General features: G+C 38.8%; 1 protein-coding gene across 2 annotated transcripts in view; it reads left to right on the top strand.

Annotated features, from left to right (window-relative positions):
* MEIS1 (Meis homeobox 1) overlaps positions 1–19,953 on the top strand; it is a 130,343-nt gene that overhangs the window by 67,802 nt on the left and 42,588 nt on the right. For both annotated transcript variants that reach the window (XM_014791462.2, XM_004435613.3), the window contains exon 8: positions 4,380–4,525. In XM_014791462.2, the coding sequence (XP_014646948.1) occupies positions 4,380–4,525 (146 nt within the window). The remainder of the gene's footprint in view (positions 1–4,379; positions 4,526–19,953) is intronic.

The raw sequence follows: 19,953 nt of genomic DNA, 5'->3' as shown, positions 1-19,953 counted from the left end.
TTGAAAGGCACGAGATAGCCCAGTCTAACTGCCTGGGCATGCTTAAATAGGCGACTCGGGATGTTTGAGTTGAGCGTGTTTGAAATCTGAGCTCTCTGACAGCCTGGGAGCTGCCACAGGTCACCTGCCTTGCTCCGCAGGGACAGGCCGAGGTCTCACAAGAAATTGTCCGTAGACGAACTGTAGTACAAATTCCTTTCTTTGTTGGTTGGCCTCTTTCACTAGACCATGGCCTATAAAATTTTGTAAAAACAATTCTTAAATATTATTTGAAAGGGCAAATGGCCCACGCTGAAAGGTTTGACAGTTTGACGTATAGTGCATGGTTTTGATAGCTCGGAAACTGAAAAGTGTGGCCAAGATTCTCCCCCTGCTTGTTAGAAACCTGGTGTTTTTAAAATAGTGTCTTGTTGCTGCACAGTTCCTCTGCTCCTAGCGATCTGACAGGCAATGAGTCTGCTTCAGTGATCTTAAATCCTCTTAGACTAATTTGTGGGAGAGCAGGAAAATAGCTAGCACCTTTGAATCCAGCATCCAAAAAGCACAGAACCAGATATTGCCAATTAAGGGGCCATTGGGATAATCATATCAAAGCAGATCACTTTAGAGTCTTCTGATAACTCCAGAGCCAGTGCCTAGAGACATAGGAACCCAGACTTTCCCTTCAGTGAGGGGGAAAAAGGGATGTGAGTGGCCCGGCCTCATCAGAGCCGGGGAAGTCACAAGGAAGTGGATTTCTACATTAGAATGTTGCATAAATGCAGCCAGTCTGCGCTCAGCGCCCGTCGGCTGCCTCTGCATAGCCAAAGGCCATTTTCAGGAGCCTCTGGCCCCTCAGTCACTGGCCTGCTAGTTAATTGCCACACGGACTTCATGACACATGGGCAGATAATATGACATTTTCGGTTTCTGTCACTAGCAAACGCCACAACGTTGCTTGCACTAGTTGCTAAGAAGCTGTCAGAAACCATTAGCAATTGGCTCAAGTCGCCCTATGGCATTTCCTCATAGCATCAGCAAAACGAGCATAAATCACCCACCGGAGCCTACTGCTGTCCTAATGAGGCTGTAAGCTTGTTTATGGACTAGCATCATTTTTATGATTATTTCCACCTTTTCAGTTCGCCTTCATTTGGCAGCAGGAGAAGTCAGCTCCAGGAATGAAGTCACTGCTCACACTTTACAAATGTGGTTCAGAGCGGCTGCCTGCTGCCATGTGGTCGGCCGGCGGTTCTCCAAGTTTGTTTAGTGATCTTAAAAATAAAAAAAGGAAATAAATCCTCCGGAGACCGCATCGAGGTGACTGTATCAAATTGCAGAGTGAATGGAAATGCGAAAGGTACAATCGACCATTTAGACATTCATCTGATGTTGAGACGTTTTGAAGATCAATTTTCAATTTTAGAAAGTGGAAGAGGTTAAACAATTTATTAAAATCTATGAAAGTGTTTGCTTTTAGAATCGTCTGTTTTATTATGCTCTTCTCCTTCCCCATCTTCTCCATTTCCCTAACTTGTGTCGGGAAGGAGCAAGGTTTATTGTTTTAGGCTTTTCTGAACATGCACCAGTATTTACACTGGATTGAAAGCATTTGCTTCCAATGAAAATCTTGTCTTAGATTACAACCCAGCAGTGTAATTTCCCTCCCAGATGGGAGTAGAGTAGCTGTATTTGCCTAAAAACAGTAGGAAGAACAAACTGTGCATTAAGCCAAGGCTGTTTTTGGCTTGAGCTAATGATGTAATAGAAACCTTTTATTCGGGAGAGGTCACTGCCAGGGACTGAAGGGGGTGATCTGGCTCCTGCTTGAAAGGTTTCTCCATTGTATCTACATAAGTCTTCACTTAAAAAATTCTGTTCCTAATGCTTCTGCTTTCATACAGCAGAAATAAACAGGAAAGGTTCTGGTGAGTGTTACACAAGGAATGCAGAAAGCCTTCCTCTCCTAATGGAGTATATAATTCAGGTGCCCTCAAGGCACGCTTTCAGGAATTCTTTTGCCTGAGGTAATGGGAAGCTAAGGCTGCTTTAAGGCCTTGATTATCTATTGATGCACAAAGCTGGAAAAAAGTCATCTCCGCTGGATTATAGTAGATATTTCCATAAATTATCAATGAATTCTCTCCGAGGCAGGCACTAGGCATTGCCTGCTAAATTAATCTGAAGGGGTTTTGAGATGGATAGAAAGGCTATTTTTTTTTAAGGTGGAAAACAATCATGGAGAGGTGGTGAAAAACTGTGTTGTTAGGTTAGGAGCTTTTCATTTTTAATCAGTGATCAAGTAATATGTTTCTTTTCCTGGGTTATCTTTTGCATATTGAAAGTGGATTAGCCCATTGAAATTTTAAATGCTGTTGAGTTGTTTTCTTTTCTCATGTTTCTTTAATGAATTGTTATTTTATATGGTGAATTGCTTCTCTGAATAAAAAGCCTCTTTAAATACTGGACTTTCAAAGAATTTATTAGGCAAATCCAAGGGGACACCTTATAAAACACTTGGTTATGAAAATAAAGAGCATGGTGGGGTGTGGAAGGAGCATTCATTTAGGGATGTGGGTGTCTGGTCCAGCACAGGCCCACCGGTCCCATCCCAGCTATGTGACCTTGGACAAGTCACCCAACAGGAACACGGGCACTTTCTTCCTTGATACGATGAGGGCTTTGTAATTGTGGGTCTCTACAATCTTTTCCAGTGAGAACACAGGTATGATTCTGTCGAACTTTAACAAAATACATAGATTTTAAATACGATAAAATGATGGATTTTAAATTGATAAAAAATTAAACTCAGAAAAGTTCTGCAAAAGTTTTGTATGTGTGGCCTATGCTGTAATCACAGCAGAAATATTGAAAATAGGCTGTTCCTCACCCAATAAAGTTTTTAAACTTTCACTTAGTACAAGTCAAGGCAATTTTGGCGCAATTTTATTTTGGGGGGCTAAGGGAAATCTCCTGAGGGAGCTGTTAAGAACAATTGGTTAATGGCAACATAACTACTGTAGATTAGACGGAAATAAGTGAAATCAAACCAGAGAATTCTTTCTGTATGTAGGATATTTAGGTAACAGAGATAAGGAATGCAGAAATTCATGAAGCGATGTAAATGAATCTGAGGCTAGTTCCAATGTACAGTCCCCGGGAATTCTGTCTTACCAAATTACCAGTTCTTTGGGGCCATGTAGTCTGTTCTCCAATGACTTACATGACCCAGTGAATGTGCTCTCAGGGACATTTGTCACCTCATTGCTAAGCCTTGCCACTATAGCTCTTCTTTCTGGATCCAGATCAAACTTCTAAAAGCCAGTAGCTTCCACGAGAGCTGGGGCACCAGATGGAGAAGTGTTTGACAGAAGAAGCTGCTTTTTAGTGTAGTGAGTTTCCCCCATGTTGTTTTTCCTTTTGACTTTTTTGCCAAAACACAAAGAGCTTACTTTCCATTTGTATCTTATGACTTATTTTGGATCCTGTGATTATATGGGCTGAAATTTCATTTTTTGTCTTGTTAAATATGGCATTGTAAAGAAACATTACATTTTTTATTTTATTGTGTCACAGAGCCAAAATATTTTCTAGAAGATGTGACTTAAATGTTATACCAAAAATCAGTGGAAAAATAGGATTCAATATACAGGAATGTATAGGCAGGTGATATTTCAGTGAGAAAAATTTAAATCTAGAAGAAATTTTAGAAACTGTCTGGATTATTAGGGTAGTACAAGTCCAACTGACTGTTAATTTAACATCCCTTTATTTGATTTAAATAGTAATTGTTTTCTAATTAAAAAACTATTTCGGGAGTTTTTCCCTTACTAAATTTGGTGCTCTCTTTCTATGACAAGAGAGATTACATCCTATTTGAAGCATTCCTATGTCAAACTGCTTATATGATGGATTACCTACATTTCCATGGCCTACTTTAGTCTTAAGATAGATCACTTGTGGAAATAGTTGATATCTTACATGCATCTTCTCACAAGTTGACATCAATGACTGTATGTGGGATTTGAATACCCAGGCAGGGACAGCACCTCTGCTAATGGCTGCCACCATATTTAACTCCCCAGTAGGAATTGCACTTAACACATCTGAGCTATACGCAGCTGAATAATTACCATCACAACAAAGCAACGAAAGACATTGGATAGTTTCCTCCATTCCCTTTGACCTTTCACACTGTTCTTTAGAAGAAATTCCTTAGATTTGACTACTTTTGAGCCTAGGCCTTGTTCTTTCTCTTTGTCTTAAAAAAAAAAAAAGTAGCAAATAAACTATTAATCATTTATATTGCTCTTTTGGTTTTGTTTATATCCAAAGGCATTCTATTTGAATAAAGCGTGTCAAGGTAGCATCAGTCAAAATTTGATTCACTATGTTTGCAGGTGATGGCTTGGACAACAGTGTAGCTTCCCCCAGCACAGGTGACGATGATGATCCAGATAAGGACAAAAAGCGTCACAAAAAGCGTGGCATCTTTCCCAAAGTAGCCACAAATATCATGAGGGCGTGGCTGTTCCAGCATCTAACAGTAAGTGGATTCTAAATGACATATGTAAACTAAATATGGACAATGAACCAGTTTTGATAGAAAAAAAAAAAGGAGGGAAAAATGATCCCTTTGGACTTGAAATATTTCATAAATCACTGTGTTCCCAAAATTTTTACAAAAGTGTTAGCACTTGTTTCCTAGATTCGTACCCCAAATGAGGAGTTTTATTTGAAGTTCGATATTGTAATTTTGTTAATTTTCATACGTTATAAAGTTTAGGAGTTCATGTGCACTTGACTTTAAGTATGTATGTTAATGATGTTGCTTTTGTCAGTGTGACTCTTAAGTGCTTAGAACCAGCTCTCGCTAAGAAGAAAGTAAGACAAACTCAAGAGACAAGGACTTAATTTCTTCTAATGCTTTAGCAGACCTTTATAGCGAATGGTCCACAAAAAGTGAAATCTTGTCGCAATGGCAAGATGCTCACGTAATTTGCTTTTCAGTGGTTTGAATGCACTGGCTGCCATTACAAAACGTTCATCTGAGTCAGAGCTGTCCAGTGAAAGTTGTCCCCGTATTTAGAACTGTAAAGGAAAACAGCAATATAAAGTCAGCTCTTCCTGTGCAGTCCCCTGTGACTTTTCAAGCAGAGTAACAGTTTATATTGTCTGTGTGAGTATTGCTGTTTTCACTGCAGGAATTCTCCTGGAGATGTGAAACTGGAGATGTGGGGCTTTATGCCACTGAGGGATTTGTTTTGTTTGGTTATTATTCTGAATGAATTTCATGTTCAAAATATTTACAATCATAATATTTTGGTGGATATTTTTGTAAGTGCATACTGACTTAATGACATCTAAGGAAGAAGACAAAATGAAAATTTATGGGTAAAATAATAGTTTAAAAATCAGCAAAATTGTTGACCAGGGGAACTGTCAGGATTGGGGACAAGGATGCATTTAGACAGGTAGGTAGCATAATCCAGCCTAAGATGAATGAATGTTAGAAATCTTGGCTTTTTAAAAAATGTCAGGAGCAAGCCTTTTATGTTACTACTTTTAGCATAGTTTGCTTTTCTTAAAGTCATTTCTTTTTCTTAAGTATCAAAGTTAATTCTGCATTGTCATGAATGTGTCCAGACCTGTTGACCTTCACACCCTTGCCTACTCTCAAAGCCATGTTCCTCAGTGACTTGTACTGATATAGGGAGATAACAGAGGATGTCCAGGGCCATGCTGGTCCTGCTCCTCTGGATAGAGGCTGTGCCTCCCATAACACTCGATGGTATAAATTAATCCAGATTTTTCAGTGTCCATGAATAAAATAAAACCTGAGAGCAGCAGGAGTCACTAAAAAAACAGTTCCCTCCCTTCTCTTCTTCCCATGTTGATTCCAAACAGTACCTAGACTATGCTGATGGTTTTGGAATCAGTTTGGGAGGTTGGTTAGTGCTGGTAGGTAGTTGATTTAGATTGTTTAGCTGATTTTAACGTCATGTTAGGTTTGCCTAAAACCTGATTGGGTGCCATTACTTATCTGACATTTGGTGCATAGATGTGGGGATAGTTTGAGACCTGCCTTGTGCAAGTTTGCTACTGAGGATCTCCAACCACTACTGAAGGGGAGGGGGAGGACTAGAGTCTAGAGGGGGTAGCATGCAAAATAAATAGTATGGCATTTAAAGTCAGCAGGACATAAGAAGTGAGAATTGATCAAAAGTGCTGATGAAGCCACGCTGATATTTCATCACCAGAGGTAACCAGCTAACCTGATCTGGAGGATGAGTCGGGGGAGGGGACAAAATCAAGTCGACCCTGAAGTCACCACCAGACTATTTCTATTTCCTGTACTAACAGAAATAATGAATAGATTTCATCAGCCTCCATCTCAATCTACAAGTAGCTTTGGCTTTACTTGAAGCTGAGGTCCCCCTGAATAAAATATAATCAAATATTGGTTCAGACAGAATCAGGAGAGAGAGAAGCAAGTTCTTTTATTCATCCACCAGATTTCCTGGTTTTCTAGGTCATACCCTTGTGAAGAACCTTGCAGAGAGCTATATTATCTTCTTTAAAAAAAAACAAAACAAAAAACTTTTTAACAGCCAGCATGATTTTACCTGCATTGCAATGCTTTTTGTGGTCCAATTGTTACTGGGACAATTGTAATAGAAATTATTCATGAACTGCCTGGTTTCTTGAGGTCTGGCTAATTTCCTTCAGTTTTGGGGTCTGTGCTGGCCTGAACCGCTACCCTGGAAGGGAAACCCATTTGTCCATGTCTCCCTGGCTTTCTGTGAATGCTCAGAGAAGGTGCCTTATGGTTTCCATTGGATATTCCCACACTCCTTCCCCACTCCACTGCCATCTGCTCATACAAAAAATATTGATATTAATAACAGTCTCTAAAAAGCAAATGCTCTCATAATATCATATAAAAAGCAAAGTTAGGAGATATATTTAAATTTTCTCCCTCTCTCCTTCCCCCATTGAAAAAGATTCCCTTCCTCTTCTCTAACTGCAAGAGCAAATAGATCTCCAGTTACAAGGAACACCCTTCTCCTTGTCTTGTTATACTTCTTAAAGGAATGCACAGACTGCTTAGGTCAATAATCAGGAGCTGATTATAATAAATTCTAGGGAAAAACTTATAGAGTTTAAAGAGAATTTTGTTGTTATTTGTCCAAATGTAAGTAACTACTGACATCTCAGTACTAATCCTTTAGCAACCTTATTTCAAGTTCTGAGAGGTCTTTAGGGATGCACAATTCATTTGGAAGACTGTGTACAAATTTTAAATGATCACATTCTTGCTATATAATTAATGCAACTTATCCAGAAAATCCTTCCTGAAATCTTGCTAGATATAAAAGAGCAATTGAAACTCTGGCTAATTAGAACAATAGCAATAACAATTTATTAGCAAATTGTAAAAACTAATCTTTTAGATGCCAAAAGACATATTATAAAACCTCACACACCTTTTTGAAAGCAAATTGCTGGGGTTTTTTTCTTTTTCAAATAAATGGGTCAACCTTTTCATTGAGTTTATTCAATTAAAAAAAAAATCTGCCTTTGAAAGGGCTTTCAAGCATTTGTGTGTTAGAGGAGTAGAATAGGCCTGGAAAAAAAAAACCTTTCTGGATTTGCACCCCAGCTGCATAAGAAAAATGTGCTGTTCTGTAGTTATCCACAGGTAGATTTAATCAGTAGCACATTTTACTACTCCAAAGAGAGAACTAAAGCTTCATTCTTGGACTCACAGTCTCTAGCAAGCTAAACTGGACATACTTGTGTGTAATGAAAACACTAAAAGAAAAAGGAAATGGGTCTTAAACTTTGGTGATTATGGGGTAAGAGGAAATTTCAGTGATGTAAATTTCCAGCTTAGACCTAGTTGGACATTTGCCTGTTTTGATAACTAGAGAAGATCTCTTTAAAGAAACTATTCCCTGGAATTGAAAAGAATGACTGACATTATTTAGATCACAAGAGAGAATTGGAAAGAAAATAAAAGCATTTATTAATAGAAATGCTTGCATTTGCCTGAAGACATTATTGCAAACAATTAAAAAGTACTTAATATTTGTGGTGAGTCACTATATAGTCACAATTAGGGGCATATGCCACATCAAGGTTTCTTTTTCCTTCTTAAGGGCATTATTCCAACTGTAAATATAACCTACTATGTCATAATGTTTAAGCTGAATGTGTTGTGCATAGTAAAGGTTATTTTGCTGCATAGTGTTACAAAAATATGTGCCTAAGAGCCTAGTGAAAATGAGGAGAAGGAATAAATACAATGTTTAAGGTAAAAATCAAGGGTCTTTTTTCTTTTTGTTTTCCTACTCTAACATACTGCAGTTTTAAATATAATCTAAATAGAAAAGCAGTTAATATGGTTCTTATTTAAAATATGCAGTGACATATTTTCCTACATAGAGCTGCTATGTGTCCTAGGAATCCTGGAAGTTAGGGAGAGTGAAGGTTGTTAAAACGCATACTGCAGATTCAGGTAAAGAAACCGTTCAAGGAGTGACACATTTGGCATTGACTAGTAGGGGAGGTGACCCTGAAGGTGAATTGGGGGGGATAATCCTGAAGGTGAATTGATCTTCCTTCACATTGTCTTGGATTCCCCATCCTTTCACTGATCTTGAGGAGCCATTGGGTACAACAGAGACAAACTCTATTTCTAAGTCAGATACACATATTTTGCTATTTTGTTTTGTTTTCTTTCTTTTTGTGAACTTCTAGCCTGGAAAATATATATATTTTTGTCTATGGCCAAATTTATGTCTAGATCTCTGATTTATAAGACTTTCATCTCAATGTGGATAAAGCCAAAGTGAGGGGTTGTAGAATCTTCCAGGTTGAGAATGGCGTTTCCATAGAAACACTATTAGATGAAAAGTGCCCTGCGGGTCCGCCACTCTAAGGATGGAGTAAATGGAATTGAATTGGGAATTGAATGCTCTAGAAGAGACAGATGTTGTTTCATTGGTTTTGCTTTTGGTAACAAGATCTCTTGGATACATCTTAGTGTCATATCTCTGCTTGTGATTTTGGAAGAATTGCTTTCTAAACATTATGAATTATTGTTACAGTGAAATTGTACTTCTACTTGGTATCCAGATAACCCATTCTGTTGATCAAGGTGAGTGAAAGGTCAGAAGGCAGATAGAAGAATCGTACGTAGGCAAGTGGGTAGGTAATAGATGGAATTTGCTCCTCTCCTCCCATTTCTATTTCTCTTTCTTTCCCTCACCTCTATACTTTACCAATTTTAACAGTGACAATTCTTATGGTGCCTTACAAGCTAGCACCTTTCAGCTACCATGAATCCTAAGAAGGTAGTGGGGCAGGAAGACTATGTTCTCAAACTCTTGCCTGAAATGTCAATCAGGGTAGCACAAAGTATTTGAGAAAGACAATCCCTCCTTCAAACTAGTCATAACATATCTTCATGTTCATATTCCTGACCCAAGGAAGGTGGTTGGTGGAGATAGGAGCTAACTTTGATTCCTTCTTCACTACATGTTGTCTGCAGTTATATTATTAAATTAAGATGCTTTAAAACTAGTATGAAGGAGTGAGAAGATTATTTTTCCTTTCAGATATCCATGTACCATGTCAAAAATGAGTCCTCTTAAATCTATAAGAAAAATATCTTTATAGTTATGACTTTTCCCCTTACATGTAGTTGCCGCTCACCTTCACAGGCTTTAATAATGATGATGGGTCAGAGCTAGGCTTTGCCGAAACTATCCCAGGCTTGGATAACAAATCCCTCTATCTTAATTTTAAAAGATCTCTGTTACTTTGGAGATAGCATATTTCAACTTTGATTAGATAGGACCCTGACTATTTTTTACTCAATGGAGAATCATCTGTCTCAGGAGGAAAATGGAATAGATTGTTTAATTACCTGGGGATAATACTGGAAGGCCTTCATTCTTCTGTGATATACATCGTATAAACTTTTTTTTAATAATGAAGCAGGAAGTTTCCAGATTCTGGGGCAACTGCTTTTTTCTTTTTCTTAGCTGGTTATTGAAATCCTAATGGGATGGGTGATGAATTTTCTTAGGTCAGGTAAACTGAAAAGGCTACAGCTGGAATTCTTCACCCAGAAGAATCGGAGTTAATACTAATGATCATTGTGAATTAGAAGATCAAAGGAGAAGCATCAGCCTGTTCTCCAAGTTGTTGCCCCAGAGGCCATTAGTGACCTGGCAGAGCTCTCCCAGCCTTCACACACCCAGCCTTTCCCTTTCCTTCCCCTGCCCCAGCCTTTCTTCCTCATCATAGTTATGCACCTCTGACCTGGCGTAATTATAGTCGGTTCATGAGGAGGCATGGGGGAAAACAATATTCAAAAGTAAAAACAAACGTCCAACTTTAAAATTGCCCATGTATCCAGATACACAGGACTAATAAGCAAATGAGCTCTGACTGGGGCCCTATGTTATTTTCGGGGTGTGATGGAGATTTTTGTGCTCAAACGGTTTTTTCATTTCACTGACGATTGGCGCCTTATAAAAAGGACTCGTGTAGAGTCTGGCTGGCAATTTGTCAGATTATTCTAAAATTCTCCTTTTATTTCCAAGGCTAAGTTAAAATACATTGTGGGTTGGTTTTCTGGTATACTCTTAATTGGGCTAATTAAATAAAGGATTAGGTTCAAAACAAAATGCCCGTATAAGCACAATTTATTAAGTTGATGGTTGCTGATGCACATAACTGTTTGAACACTAGCCAGCCATTTATACTTCAAAACATATATCAATATCATGTCTTCTTCTGGTTCCTCTTAGTGGTGATATATTTTTGAAGATAAACTATCAAACCCAGTCAATGAATATGCAACTGCTCCTTTTCAATTTATCTTTCAGATTAAAATTGGAGCATCCTGTAGATATGTGTGAGTGTATTTTTTAAACTAACTCAGCCCAACCCTTAGGAATTTTATATAATATAAGCTTGGCTTTTTACTCTCAATGTTTAAGATTCCTAGTGAAGATCCTTTGCTGTAAAGTATGAAGTTTTGACGGAGAGAAAATCAGATGGTTTCGTTTTAGAAAGGATTCCAGTGTTTTGGTTTGGTTTGGTTGGTTGGTTGCTTTGCCAGTAGAAGTAAATCTATATGTCATGGAATTTAGGATACTTTGTTTGACTTAACTGGAAACACTCCCATCACATCTCAGTCTTGCTTATGAAAGCGTGAGTATGACTGTGTGCATATATGTTCCTACCTACTTGGGCATTTTTCTGTAGGAAAATGAACCCCCACCATCTGTACCAATCCCAGTGGGGAAAACTGATCCTTTTAATCCCCTAAACAGCTATGTTCAGGGCTCTAATTTTTCTGTTTCTGCTGAAGTAAATCCATGCCGGAGGGTAACCAAATAGTGGAGACCACACTGCAATGGCCTGTTGCTCGGGTCAAGAAACCCTCTTGGTCACGGCCCAAGCTTACCTGCGGTATAACAAATGCCATGAGGTATCAAAAATTATTTTATTAAGGCTCCAAGGTAGTAATGATAGGGATTGTGCGGATTCACACCAAAATGACTGCAACTGACAAGGGTGCTGGTGTTTCAACACTGCTTGTCCCTTCATCTGCAGGGTCCTGAGCTTGGTAAAGTTGGTTCATCTCAATGGACTTGATGCTTACCTCAGTGTGTCAAGAGAAGAGAGCCCTCGGGAACTCAGATAAGACACCTGTTTCTTGGTGGGCCTGTGGAAAGCCTCTGAGAGCAAACAAGTAGCTGAAAGAGTTATGCCAGGCAATTTTTTTAACATTTTAGACACTTTAGTCCTTGTTTTTTCTTGCCATTGCAAAATGCCTTGGCTCAGCAAATTATAGCCCAGTGAGTGTGGGTCCCCAAACAAGATGTATTGCTCTATCTTTGAATACTATAAAGAAAAGATAGACCTCAAATAACTTGATATTATAAATGCAAACACCCTAAATTAGTTGATGTTTAAATGAGACACACATTACTTGGTTTTATAATATATTATTCAAAATATTCTGAAATAGAGAACTTTAGTTTGACTTAAATAACTACTTGTATTTGAATGTCCGCCAGGTATTATCTCATCAGGAAACAATGGGACAATACATATGAACTTAACCTTTTAGGTGTCTTTGCATTTCAGTTCTTAATATTCTGTGATCATTTTTTATCTCGCACAGTAACTTTGTTGCTAGCATCCCTGCAGAGCCCATGTGCTCTCCCTTGACACAAATGACCTCTGAGAATTTCGTGTCCTACGAAGTTCTTGGGACATCCAGAGGCCAGGAGGTGTAGTCTGTTAGCAGGAACACTTATTCTAAGAAAGGTCAATGAGTGGAGATGATTTCTATTGGAGTTCATAGAAGTTTGAAAAGGCAGTTTCCAAACTTCTTGAAGGAGAAACTCTACAAAAATGACTTGATTTCATTTCAAAAAAGAAATGAGATTATCTGCTGCCTACCTAATGTTATTTTTTTCATGTTTTTAAAAAAATGGTCTATTAATTGCTCGGCTATTTTGACATTGGATCATTCTGTCCTGTTAACAGCTGAAGAAAAAAATTGACTAAAGGGCTATATAAAATTATAACGTGTCTCTATGGTGCTTTATACTTTAATATTTTCACATACATTGGATTTTTAAAACAATCCTGTAAGGTACACAGGATGACAAAAATAAAGTTTAGAGAAGTTAATGATTTTTTTCAAGGTCAAAAGCTAGGAGCTGGCTGAGCTGGAACCAAGATCTCCTGACTTGCATTTCCATGTGTTTTCCACTAAAATGCCTCTCAAACACAGAGCAAATCCAATCGCATTGTGGGAGTTCAAAGGTGTAATTATAATCTCACTCCATGAGCTAGCTAATTAGTATTTTTTAAGTAAAAATATGAGCCAGAGGATTTGGCATAAAACTTCATCATGCAATTTGATGGTTATTGGTAGCTAAAGGTCGAGGACGGTCCTTTCCTATCTAGATTCTTTTTCCGGACATCTCTGCCCATAAAAAAGGCATAGCTCCGGCTATCGATATTTTGTGCAATTGTAACAATCTACGCATTGTTAGAATTTCAGATTTTAAGCATTAACTGTTCCTCCTTTCTTATGGAAATATGTAAATCTCTACCCCTGTCTATTACTAACAATGTCTAATATTGTATTGGGGGTAAGGAATCTTTCCTCATGCAAATCCTAACTAAACCTTCTAACACAGAATTTAGCTCCTTGAAGATTTTTTGCCTGTCACGTGCCCAGGACACCAAAGAGCTATGTCTTTAATTTGCTTTATGGAGATAGAGGAAACTGCTTATGCAGCCCCGATTACTCTTGAAACTACAATCCAACTGTCGTTTCTCAGCAAAGAAGGCTGCTAAACCTGAGAGAATTAAGCCACCGCTCTGGGGTATGACACTGAGGTCTGATCATTTTAAAGCTAGTAATAACCAGAATCCTAAAATTCTTACGAATAAAATGTAATTTTAGTAATGTTTCCATAAACAGTGGTAATGGTGGCATTTTAGTAGGCAGTGACATTAGTCACATCGAAATTGCACCACATTGGCTTTTAAATTACTCCACCTGTCTGTATGAAAAGAATTTTCAGTGTAAAAGCAGAGAGACAGCTGCTGCTAATGTCTCCGTCTCCCTGTGCAGATAATGCTGGCAAATCTACATGCATAAAGGACTGGTTTGTGATATAAAACGGTACCTGACCCCGCCGGCTCCTGAGCTACAAAGCAATACCTTTAATTACCAGTGGCTGTGTTTAGTTGTTGATATAACAATGTCAGCTTCCAGGGGTGTAACCTCAGGTTCACTCCCTCTAGTAATGTCACCCACCGTACACTCTTTCTTCCACCCACATCCGTAGTGAGATGGGTGAGCATTTATCTTGATGTGTTTCAGAAACATGCAAGGCATTAATACTTAAAAGGAAAACATCTAATACTGTAGGAACTTGATTGATGATCTTTCCATTTGAGAACTTTTAAAGATTAGCAGAATCCGGTTCCTTCTTTCTAGCCAGAATGGAAATATGGTATGCTGTTTATACCTTCAAAGGGCTTAGCGTCATTCATCTAATACAAATACACGTTCTCATGTGAGGATCATAGCCAGGCATTTCATATGGCAGAAAGGGTAAGAAAAGGGGGGCTTGAGAATATCACATTTTTTTGCTATGTGCTCATGCTTCCTGTTGATCTATGATGAAGCTGCCTGTCTGGAGAAGCCCATTTATTCTTGGCCTTTTGATTATGGTCTATTGTAGCAGCTGCATCGAAACAAGAATGGGCCAGCCAAGGGGATCCTCCTATTTGAGATGCCTCTTGCCAACAGTGTATTTGGAAAAATGGTAAATAGGAGATATACTTGTCTGGCTCATTTGCAGGCATTCTTTTTGACTTCTTTCACACAACTGGTGTTTTCGTGTTTAATTTAACAAGGAATGAGTAGTAAATGAAAGCTGCTGCCTGAAATCCCACTGTGAGCGAGTTTTGCACTTGGCTCCCCAGTGACAAGGCAATTTGTGAAATTATGTGATGGAGTAATTAGATGAAGCCAGGGCTCCTGATTGTTGCCATGCATATGTGGCGAGGGTTTGTTGGGAAGAGGGAGGGGGAGAAAAAAATAGATTATTACCCTGGCAAGTTGGCTCAAAGCGTCTTCATTTATTTGTAAACAGAATATTTAGTGACCGCATAGGAAGTAGCTGTAATCACCAGCTCATAAAGAAACCACAGCAGAGCTTTTGGATTTTTGCAGAGTGCTCATGTAAAATCTAAGCTGGGAGGCAGCATCCCTGTTAATGTAATTAGGATCTAATTTACCACCCTTTGCACACAGATGTAATAATGTCTGGATATTTATTCTATCTTTAAGCACGTTACATATACCTCAGTGCCGCAGTTACTGAGCAGAAACAGGTGTGAGCACTTTCCTAATTCGTTTTTACACTGTAAACACATAGCAATTTAAGGGAAATATTTACCAAAAACGAGAGGAAGGAATGTCTGCAAATGAGGCAGTAATGGACAGTTGCCCTTTATGTACTGATGGATTTCTCAATGGTTAAGTAAATTAAAGCAAATGCTAGAAAAATCAATAGGCCAGCATAGTCTTGGTTTTGCCTCATAGACTTCAGGACAGAATGACAGATGTGGTGTCTATGACCCATTTAAGTATTAATGCTTGAAAAACTGCTTCTGCATGCAAGGTTATAGGCTTAGAAACATTCTGCTATATTAAATTACAGACAATAATATTTTTAAGTATATGTGGAATTTATATGTTTCAGTGAGGTTATTCTTATGTGTTGCATTTATCCTGGAAGATTAGTTGCTTAGTTGTTGCAATAGCACCATAAATCAGGTTTGAATGTTCCCACACGGGAACATCTTCATAAGCTGTAGTTGGAAGGTGAGGATGATGTATATTGAGCTTACATGTATCGTGATGTGAATATGCTCAATAACACTGTATGTGGAAACCAAATTAGATTTAATTAAGGAGTAGATGCTCAGAGCCTTTGGAAAAATCTGTAAAATACCATTCACATGTGGTGTTATAATTCAGTTAATCTCCTGGGCTACAGATGCTATATTTTACATTTGAACTAACATGGATAATGTGTCACATAGGTTGACTGTCACAGCATGTGGAATTTTAGGGCTGTTCTAATGTTCTAAGTGGTAGGTATTAACCTCTGAGAATGAGAAGGCCGGCCTTTTGGTAGCACCACAGAATGTTCATTTTCCCATGCACTGTTCCCATTACCAACTTCACGAGGAATGATGTAAATACAGTCACAGGGTTGCTTTGTTGACTACTGGAGACAGGAAGGCGAGGAGAGAAGCAAGGCAGAATTTACTTGAGTACTGGCTTCAGGGACCAAAGCTGGTTTTCATAACCAAAATAAAATGGAGTGTTGAAGTCATTATCCTGGTAATTTGGGGAGAAGGTGCCTTTTGTTGCAGAGAAAGAGAGTTGAGTTGGCTTGAAGTGTCCGGTTTACCTTCTTATGCTGAGTGAACTTAGACAATTATTACTCTACTTCCCTCTTTCCTCATGACAAAGCAGACATGGTCCAGCCAGCCCCTGGGTTATGAAAATCAGTATGTAAAGGTGATATTGTGATAAACCAAATCATTGGAAACATTGCTAGGCTGATATGACGGAGAGAAGTAGAATGATTGTTTAGGTTCTAAATAAAAGATATTTTCTTGATTTTAATTTTCATAGAATATAGCATTAATATTTGCAACATACCTCTGAGTCTGTATCATAAGATTTAGCAATGTACACGTTTGGAGATTTAACTGAGATGTAAATAGTAGCTTTAAAAAATGAAAGTCTACCATTTGAAAAATCAGAAAATGGAAATAACTACAGAATTTAAGATTCTTTTGCTTCTTCTCAAGCAGTGCTTTGTGCATTCAGATTATCCAGGGATCTTTTTTAAATGAAGATTCTGGTTCAGACGGATGGGGCCTGAGATTCTGTGTTTCCAATAAGCTCCCAGGTGATGCTGATGCTACAGGTCCGCATCACACTTTGTGTAGCAAGGATCTAAGGAATACAAGCAAGATGACAGATTTTAAATGGAAAGATGATTGTTTTTCTCCATCTCTGATTTTTATATTTTGATTTTTTTCTATGATTTTGAAATTTAACCCATTAGTTTAATCATGTGAATTGGACTGAAGTGTTTTGTTTTACCTCTGCCAACTTTCAATTCTTTTTCAGCGTACAGGAACTTTCTTTTGAATATCAAAGAGTTTTTAAATAATAGTCTTTATTTTTTAGAACAGCTTTAGGTTCACTGCAAGACTGAGGAGAAGGTCCAGAGATTTCTCATATACCACGTCCCCCACACATGCATAGTCTCCGCCATTCCTTATAATTCCTTATAATTGATGAACCTACACTGACACATCATTATTACCCAACGTCCATAATTTACATTAGGGTTCACTCTTGGTGTTGTATATTCTATGGGTTTGGGCAAATATATGGCATGTATCCACCATTATGGTATCATACAGGGTAATTTCACTGCCCTCAATGAATATCAAAGAGTTTTCATTGGGTCTCAAATACCCAGAAAGCTTCTGATAGACCAAAGGCTCTGCACATATATAAACTTTTTCTTTTGGGCTGTTGACAGTGCACTTGTGTGTTCAGTGTGGGTGCAAAGGTAGCTCCAAAGTTTGAGTGATACAGACTCTTGTCCTTCACCCCCACCTAGCTTCAGTGCTCCAGTAACAATATGCAGCGATGGAAGTGATCATGGAGGGAGGGCAGTGTGTGCAGGGGTTGTGCTAGCTCCCGAATTCCTGCTCTGGCCCTCCAGATCTGATAGCCTTTTTCAGTAAGAGGGTAACAGAATCACTAACTACAGAAACAACGCAGACATTTGAGGGCGAAAGGCTTTTGTTCCTGGTACTACTGCCCAACTTTGTGTTTGTTCCAGGAAATCCTTTTGTATTTCTGCTGCCTTGTGTACGTTATCTGCCATGGGCACTCTCAAATTTCACAGTACCTCTGAAGATGAATTTGTTTTAAAAAGTGAGCATCTGAAAAGTATATTCTCTCTAGTTTGGCTAAGATCTAAGGAATTATTATAAGCAGCACATACCTATTAATCATTGCTTAGCAGGTAAATTCTCTCACCCATTAGAGTTCTCATGCTGGATGTAGTTTCTTGAAATTAGGTCATTTATTTTAGTCTAAGTCATTGAAGATCAAAGGTCATAAGGGATCCAAAAGCCATTAGTCAGGGTTCTTTTCTGGACCCTTTAGATGTCATTGTGCGAGTCACCCATGGCAGCCTGGGCCTGGCCTGCTGGCAGGGAGCTGGCAGGGTGCCTACTTTATTTCCAGTTTGCATAGATAAGAAGCAGAGCAGCTACTCTCGGAATCACTATAGAAATAAGCTTACACAAAATCTCCATTTGAAACACAGTATGCGTGTGCCCCTGCATGCATTCTCTTATGGAAGCCATGGGACCTAGAAATCAAAATTAGGAAGAGAGGCATACTTTTGATGGCATTGTGGATTCTTCTTCGTTTTGGGGCAGGCATTTGTAATTCATTGTGAATTTCGTGAAGATCAAATTTTCACAAAAAATTGTCAAGACAAATCAAGATTTTAATTTGAGAATGTCAAATAAAAACAAAGGCATCACTTTGTTGTCAAAAATATATATTGCCCACTTCTCTTGATAACATTGAAGTACATTTTGCAGTAATGAGTTTATTTATATCAGGAGCGGCGGGTAAGAGATGTAGTCAAGTCAATTCGTTTTCTTCCCCCATTGAGCGCTGTGGGTCTCAGGCCCACACCTTGAAGTGAAAACATCATCAATTACCAAGACGACAGACACCCTGGACTTACTCCCTGAGAGTGTTCGTATTGGACCAGAAACCAGGAGCACTCAGCAACATCCATCACTGCAGTGTCCAGGAGAATGATTGAGTAAATGGTGGGGTGAACTTCCGAGGAAAAAGGGCCAAATACCAGTATTTCATACATGCATGAAATAGTGTATATTTGAATTTTTAAAAATCAGGCTATAAGCAAGTATCTCATTTGATTTTAAAAGATTATGAATTATTAAGTAGTTAGTTGGCACGTGATCATACAATTACTAATTGTACCATTTTATAGATGAAACATTTTGGAGCAGGAAGTGGGATAGAAACGGCTGAAGATCTACCAGAGATTTCAGTGTACAATAAAGTAGACACTGGAAAAAGAATTCAGAGCCCTAATTTTCAACCTGCTGGATCTCACCATTTCCACACCTTGACACTTGATTGTGGTTTGTTATTGCTCTTGAAACTGTCTTGTGTACAGCGTTGACTAGATTTGATGAGAACTGAGGCAGAAGTCTGCATGACCTCATCAGAGCCATACCTTTGCCACACGTAGTCAAAAGCGATTACAACTGCTCTGTGGTGCCGCCAAATAGCTGTGGGTTCCCTGCATGGGTGCCACGCTGTCCCTAGAGCTCCCTGTGGCTCTGACACCTGCATTGCAGCAAGAGCAAGTGTGTGTGCATTGCTGGGGCGGTGTGGGGGGGGAGTGGATTATGCTGGCAGCAGGATGAATGCAGGGCCCTCATCTAGGAATACCTTAAATTGTTTGGTTTGTGCAGAGTTGGCTAGAATGTTTTCCGTGATGTGATAACCTAATCACACCACACAGAGAAAGCAGCTTTCAAATGCACTTGTTATTTTTCCCCACCATAAATGATGGCTAAACTTGAGGCCATATCTATCCTTATCTTTGAATGACCATATAAATTGGGCCGTTAAAGTTTTTTCCAAGTAAGTTCAAATGCATTCTGAGTGCCTACTATGTGCAAGGAACCATGCACATCTCGGAGCTGTCTAAGCTCTTAGAAAAGGGCATAGATCTAATTGGTGGAGCAGTTTGTAGAAAGAACTGGAGTGAGGAGAACAGTTAGGAGGCAGTTACAACAGTTCAGATGGTTGTGAGAGTGTAAAGAAATGAATGGGTGGAAGGTATTTTGGAGGTGAACCTGGCACCTCATAAATAGAAACATTCCTAGCTGGCACATATGTACCACATACTATGCTGAATGTCAGTGATGTGCCAAGGTGGGTCCTGGGAGCTGTTCGTGGTCAGTGCACTGTATGTAGAGAATTTACAAATAATAATAAAATGACTAAAAGTCAGTCTTATTTATTTTTATCACCATGCACCGGCAATTGTAAATAATGTCAGTGAATAAAATAACTCCTCCGTGCTGGGGCAGACTGCCCCCACTCCGCCCTTACCCTGGTAGGCCGCTCCTAAGTGCTGTCATCCTTTATCTCATTGAAATCCTGCAATGACTATCTAAGGGAGGTCCTGCTAGTCTCCCTATTTTACTGATGAGAAAACCAAGGTTCAGAGAGATAAAACAACTTGCCTGCGGTAGCAC

This window comes from Ceratotherium simum, chromosome 11 (genome assembly GCF_057802395.1).
Source record: "Ceratotherium simum simum isolate JZ-2026a chromosome 11, ASM5780239v1, whole genome shotgun sequence".
NCBI lineage: Eukaryota > Metazoa > Chordata > Mammalia > Perissodactyla > Rhinocerotidae > Ceratotherium > Ceratotherium simum.
This window is presented reverse-complemented; position numbering and strand designations above follow the sequence as displayed.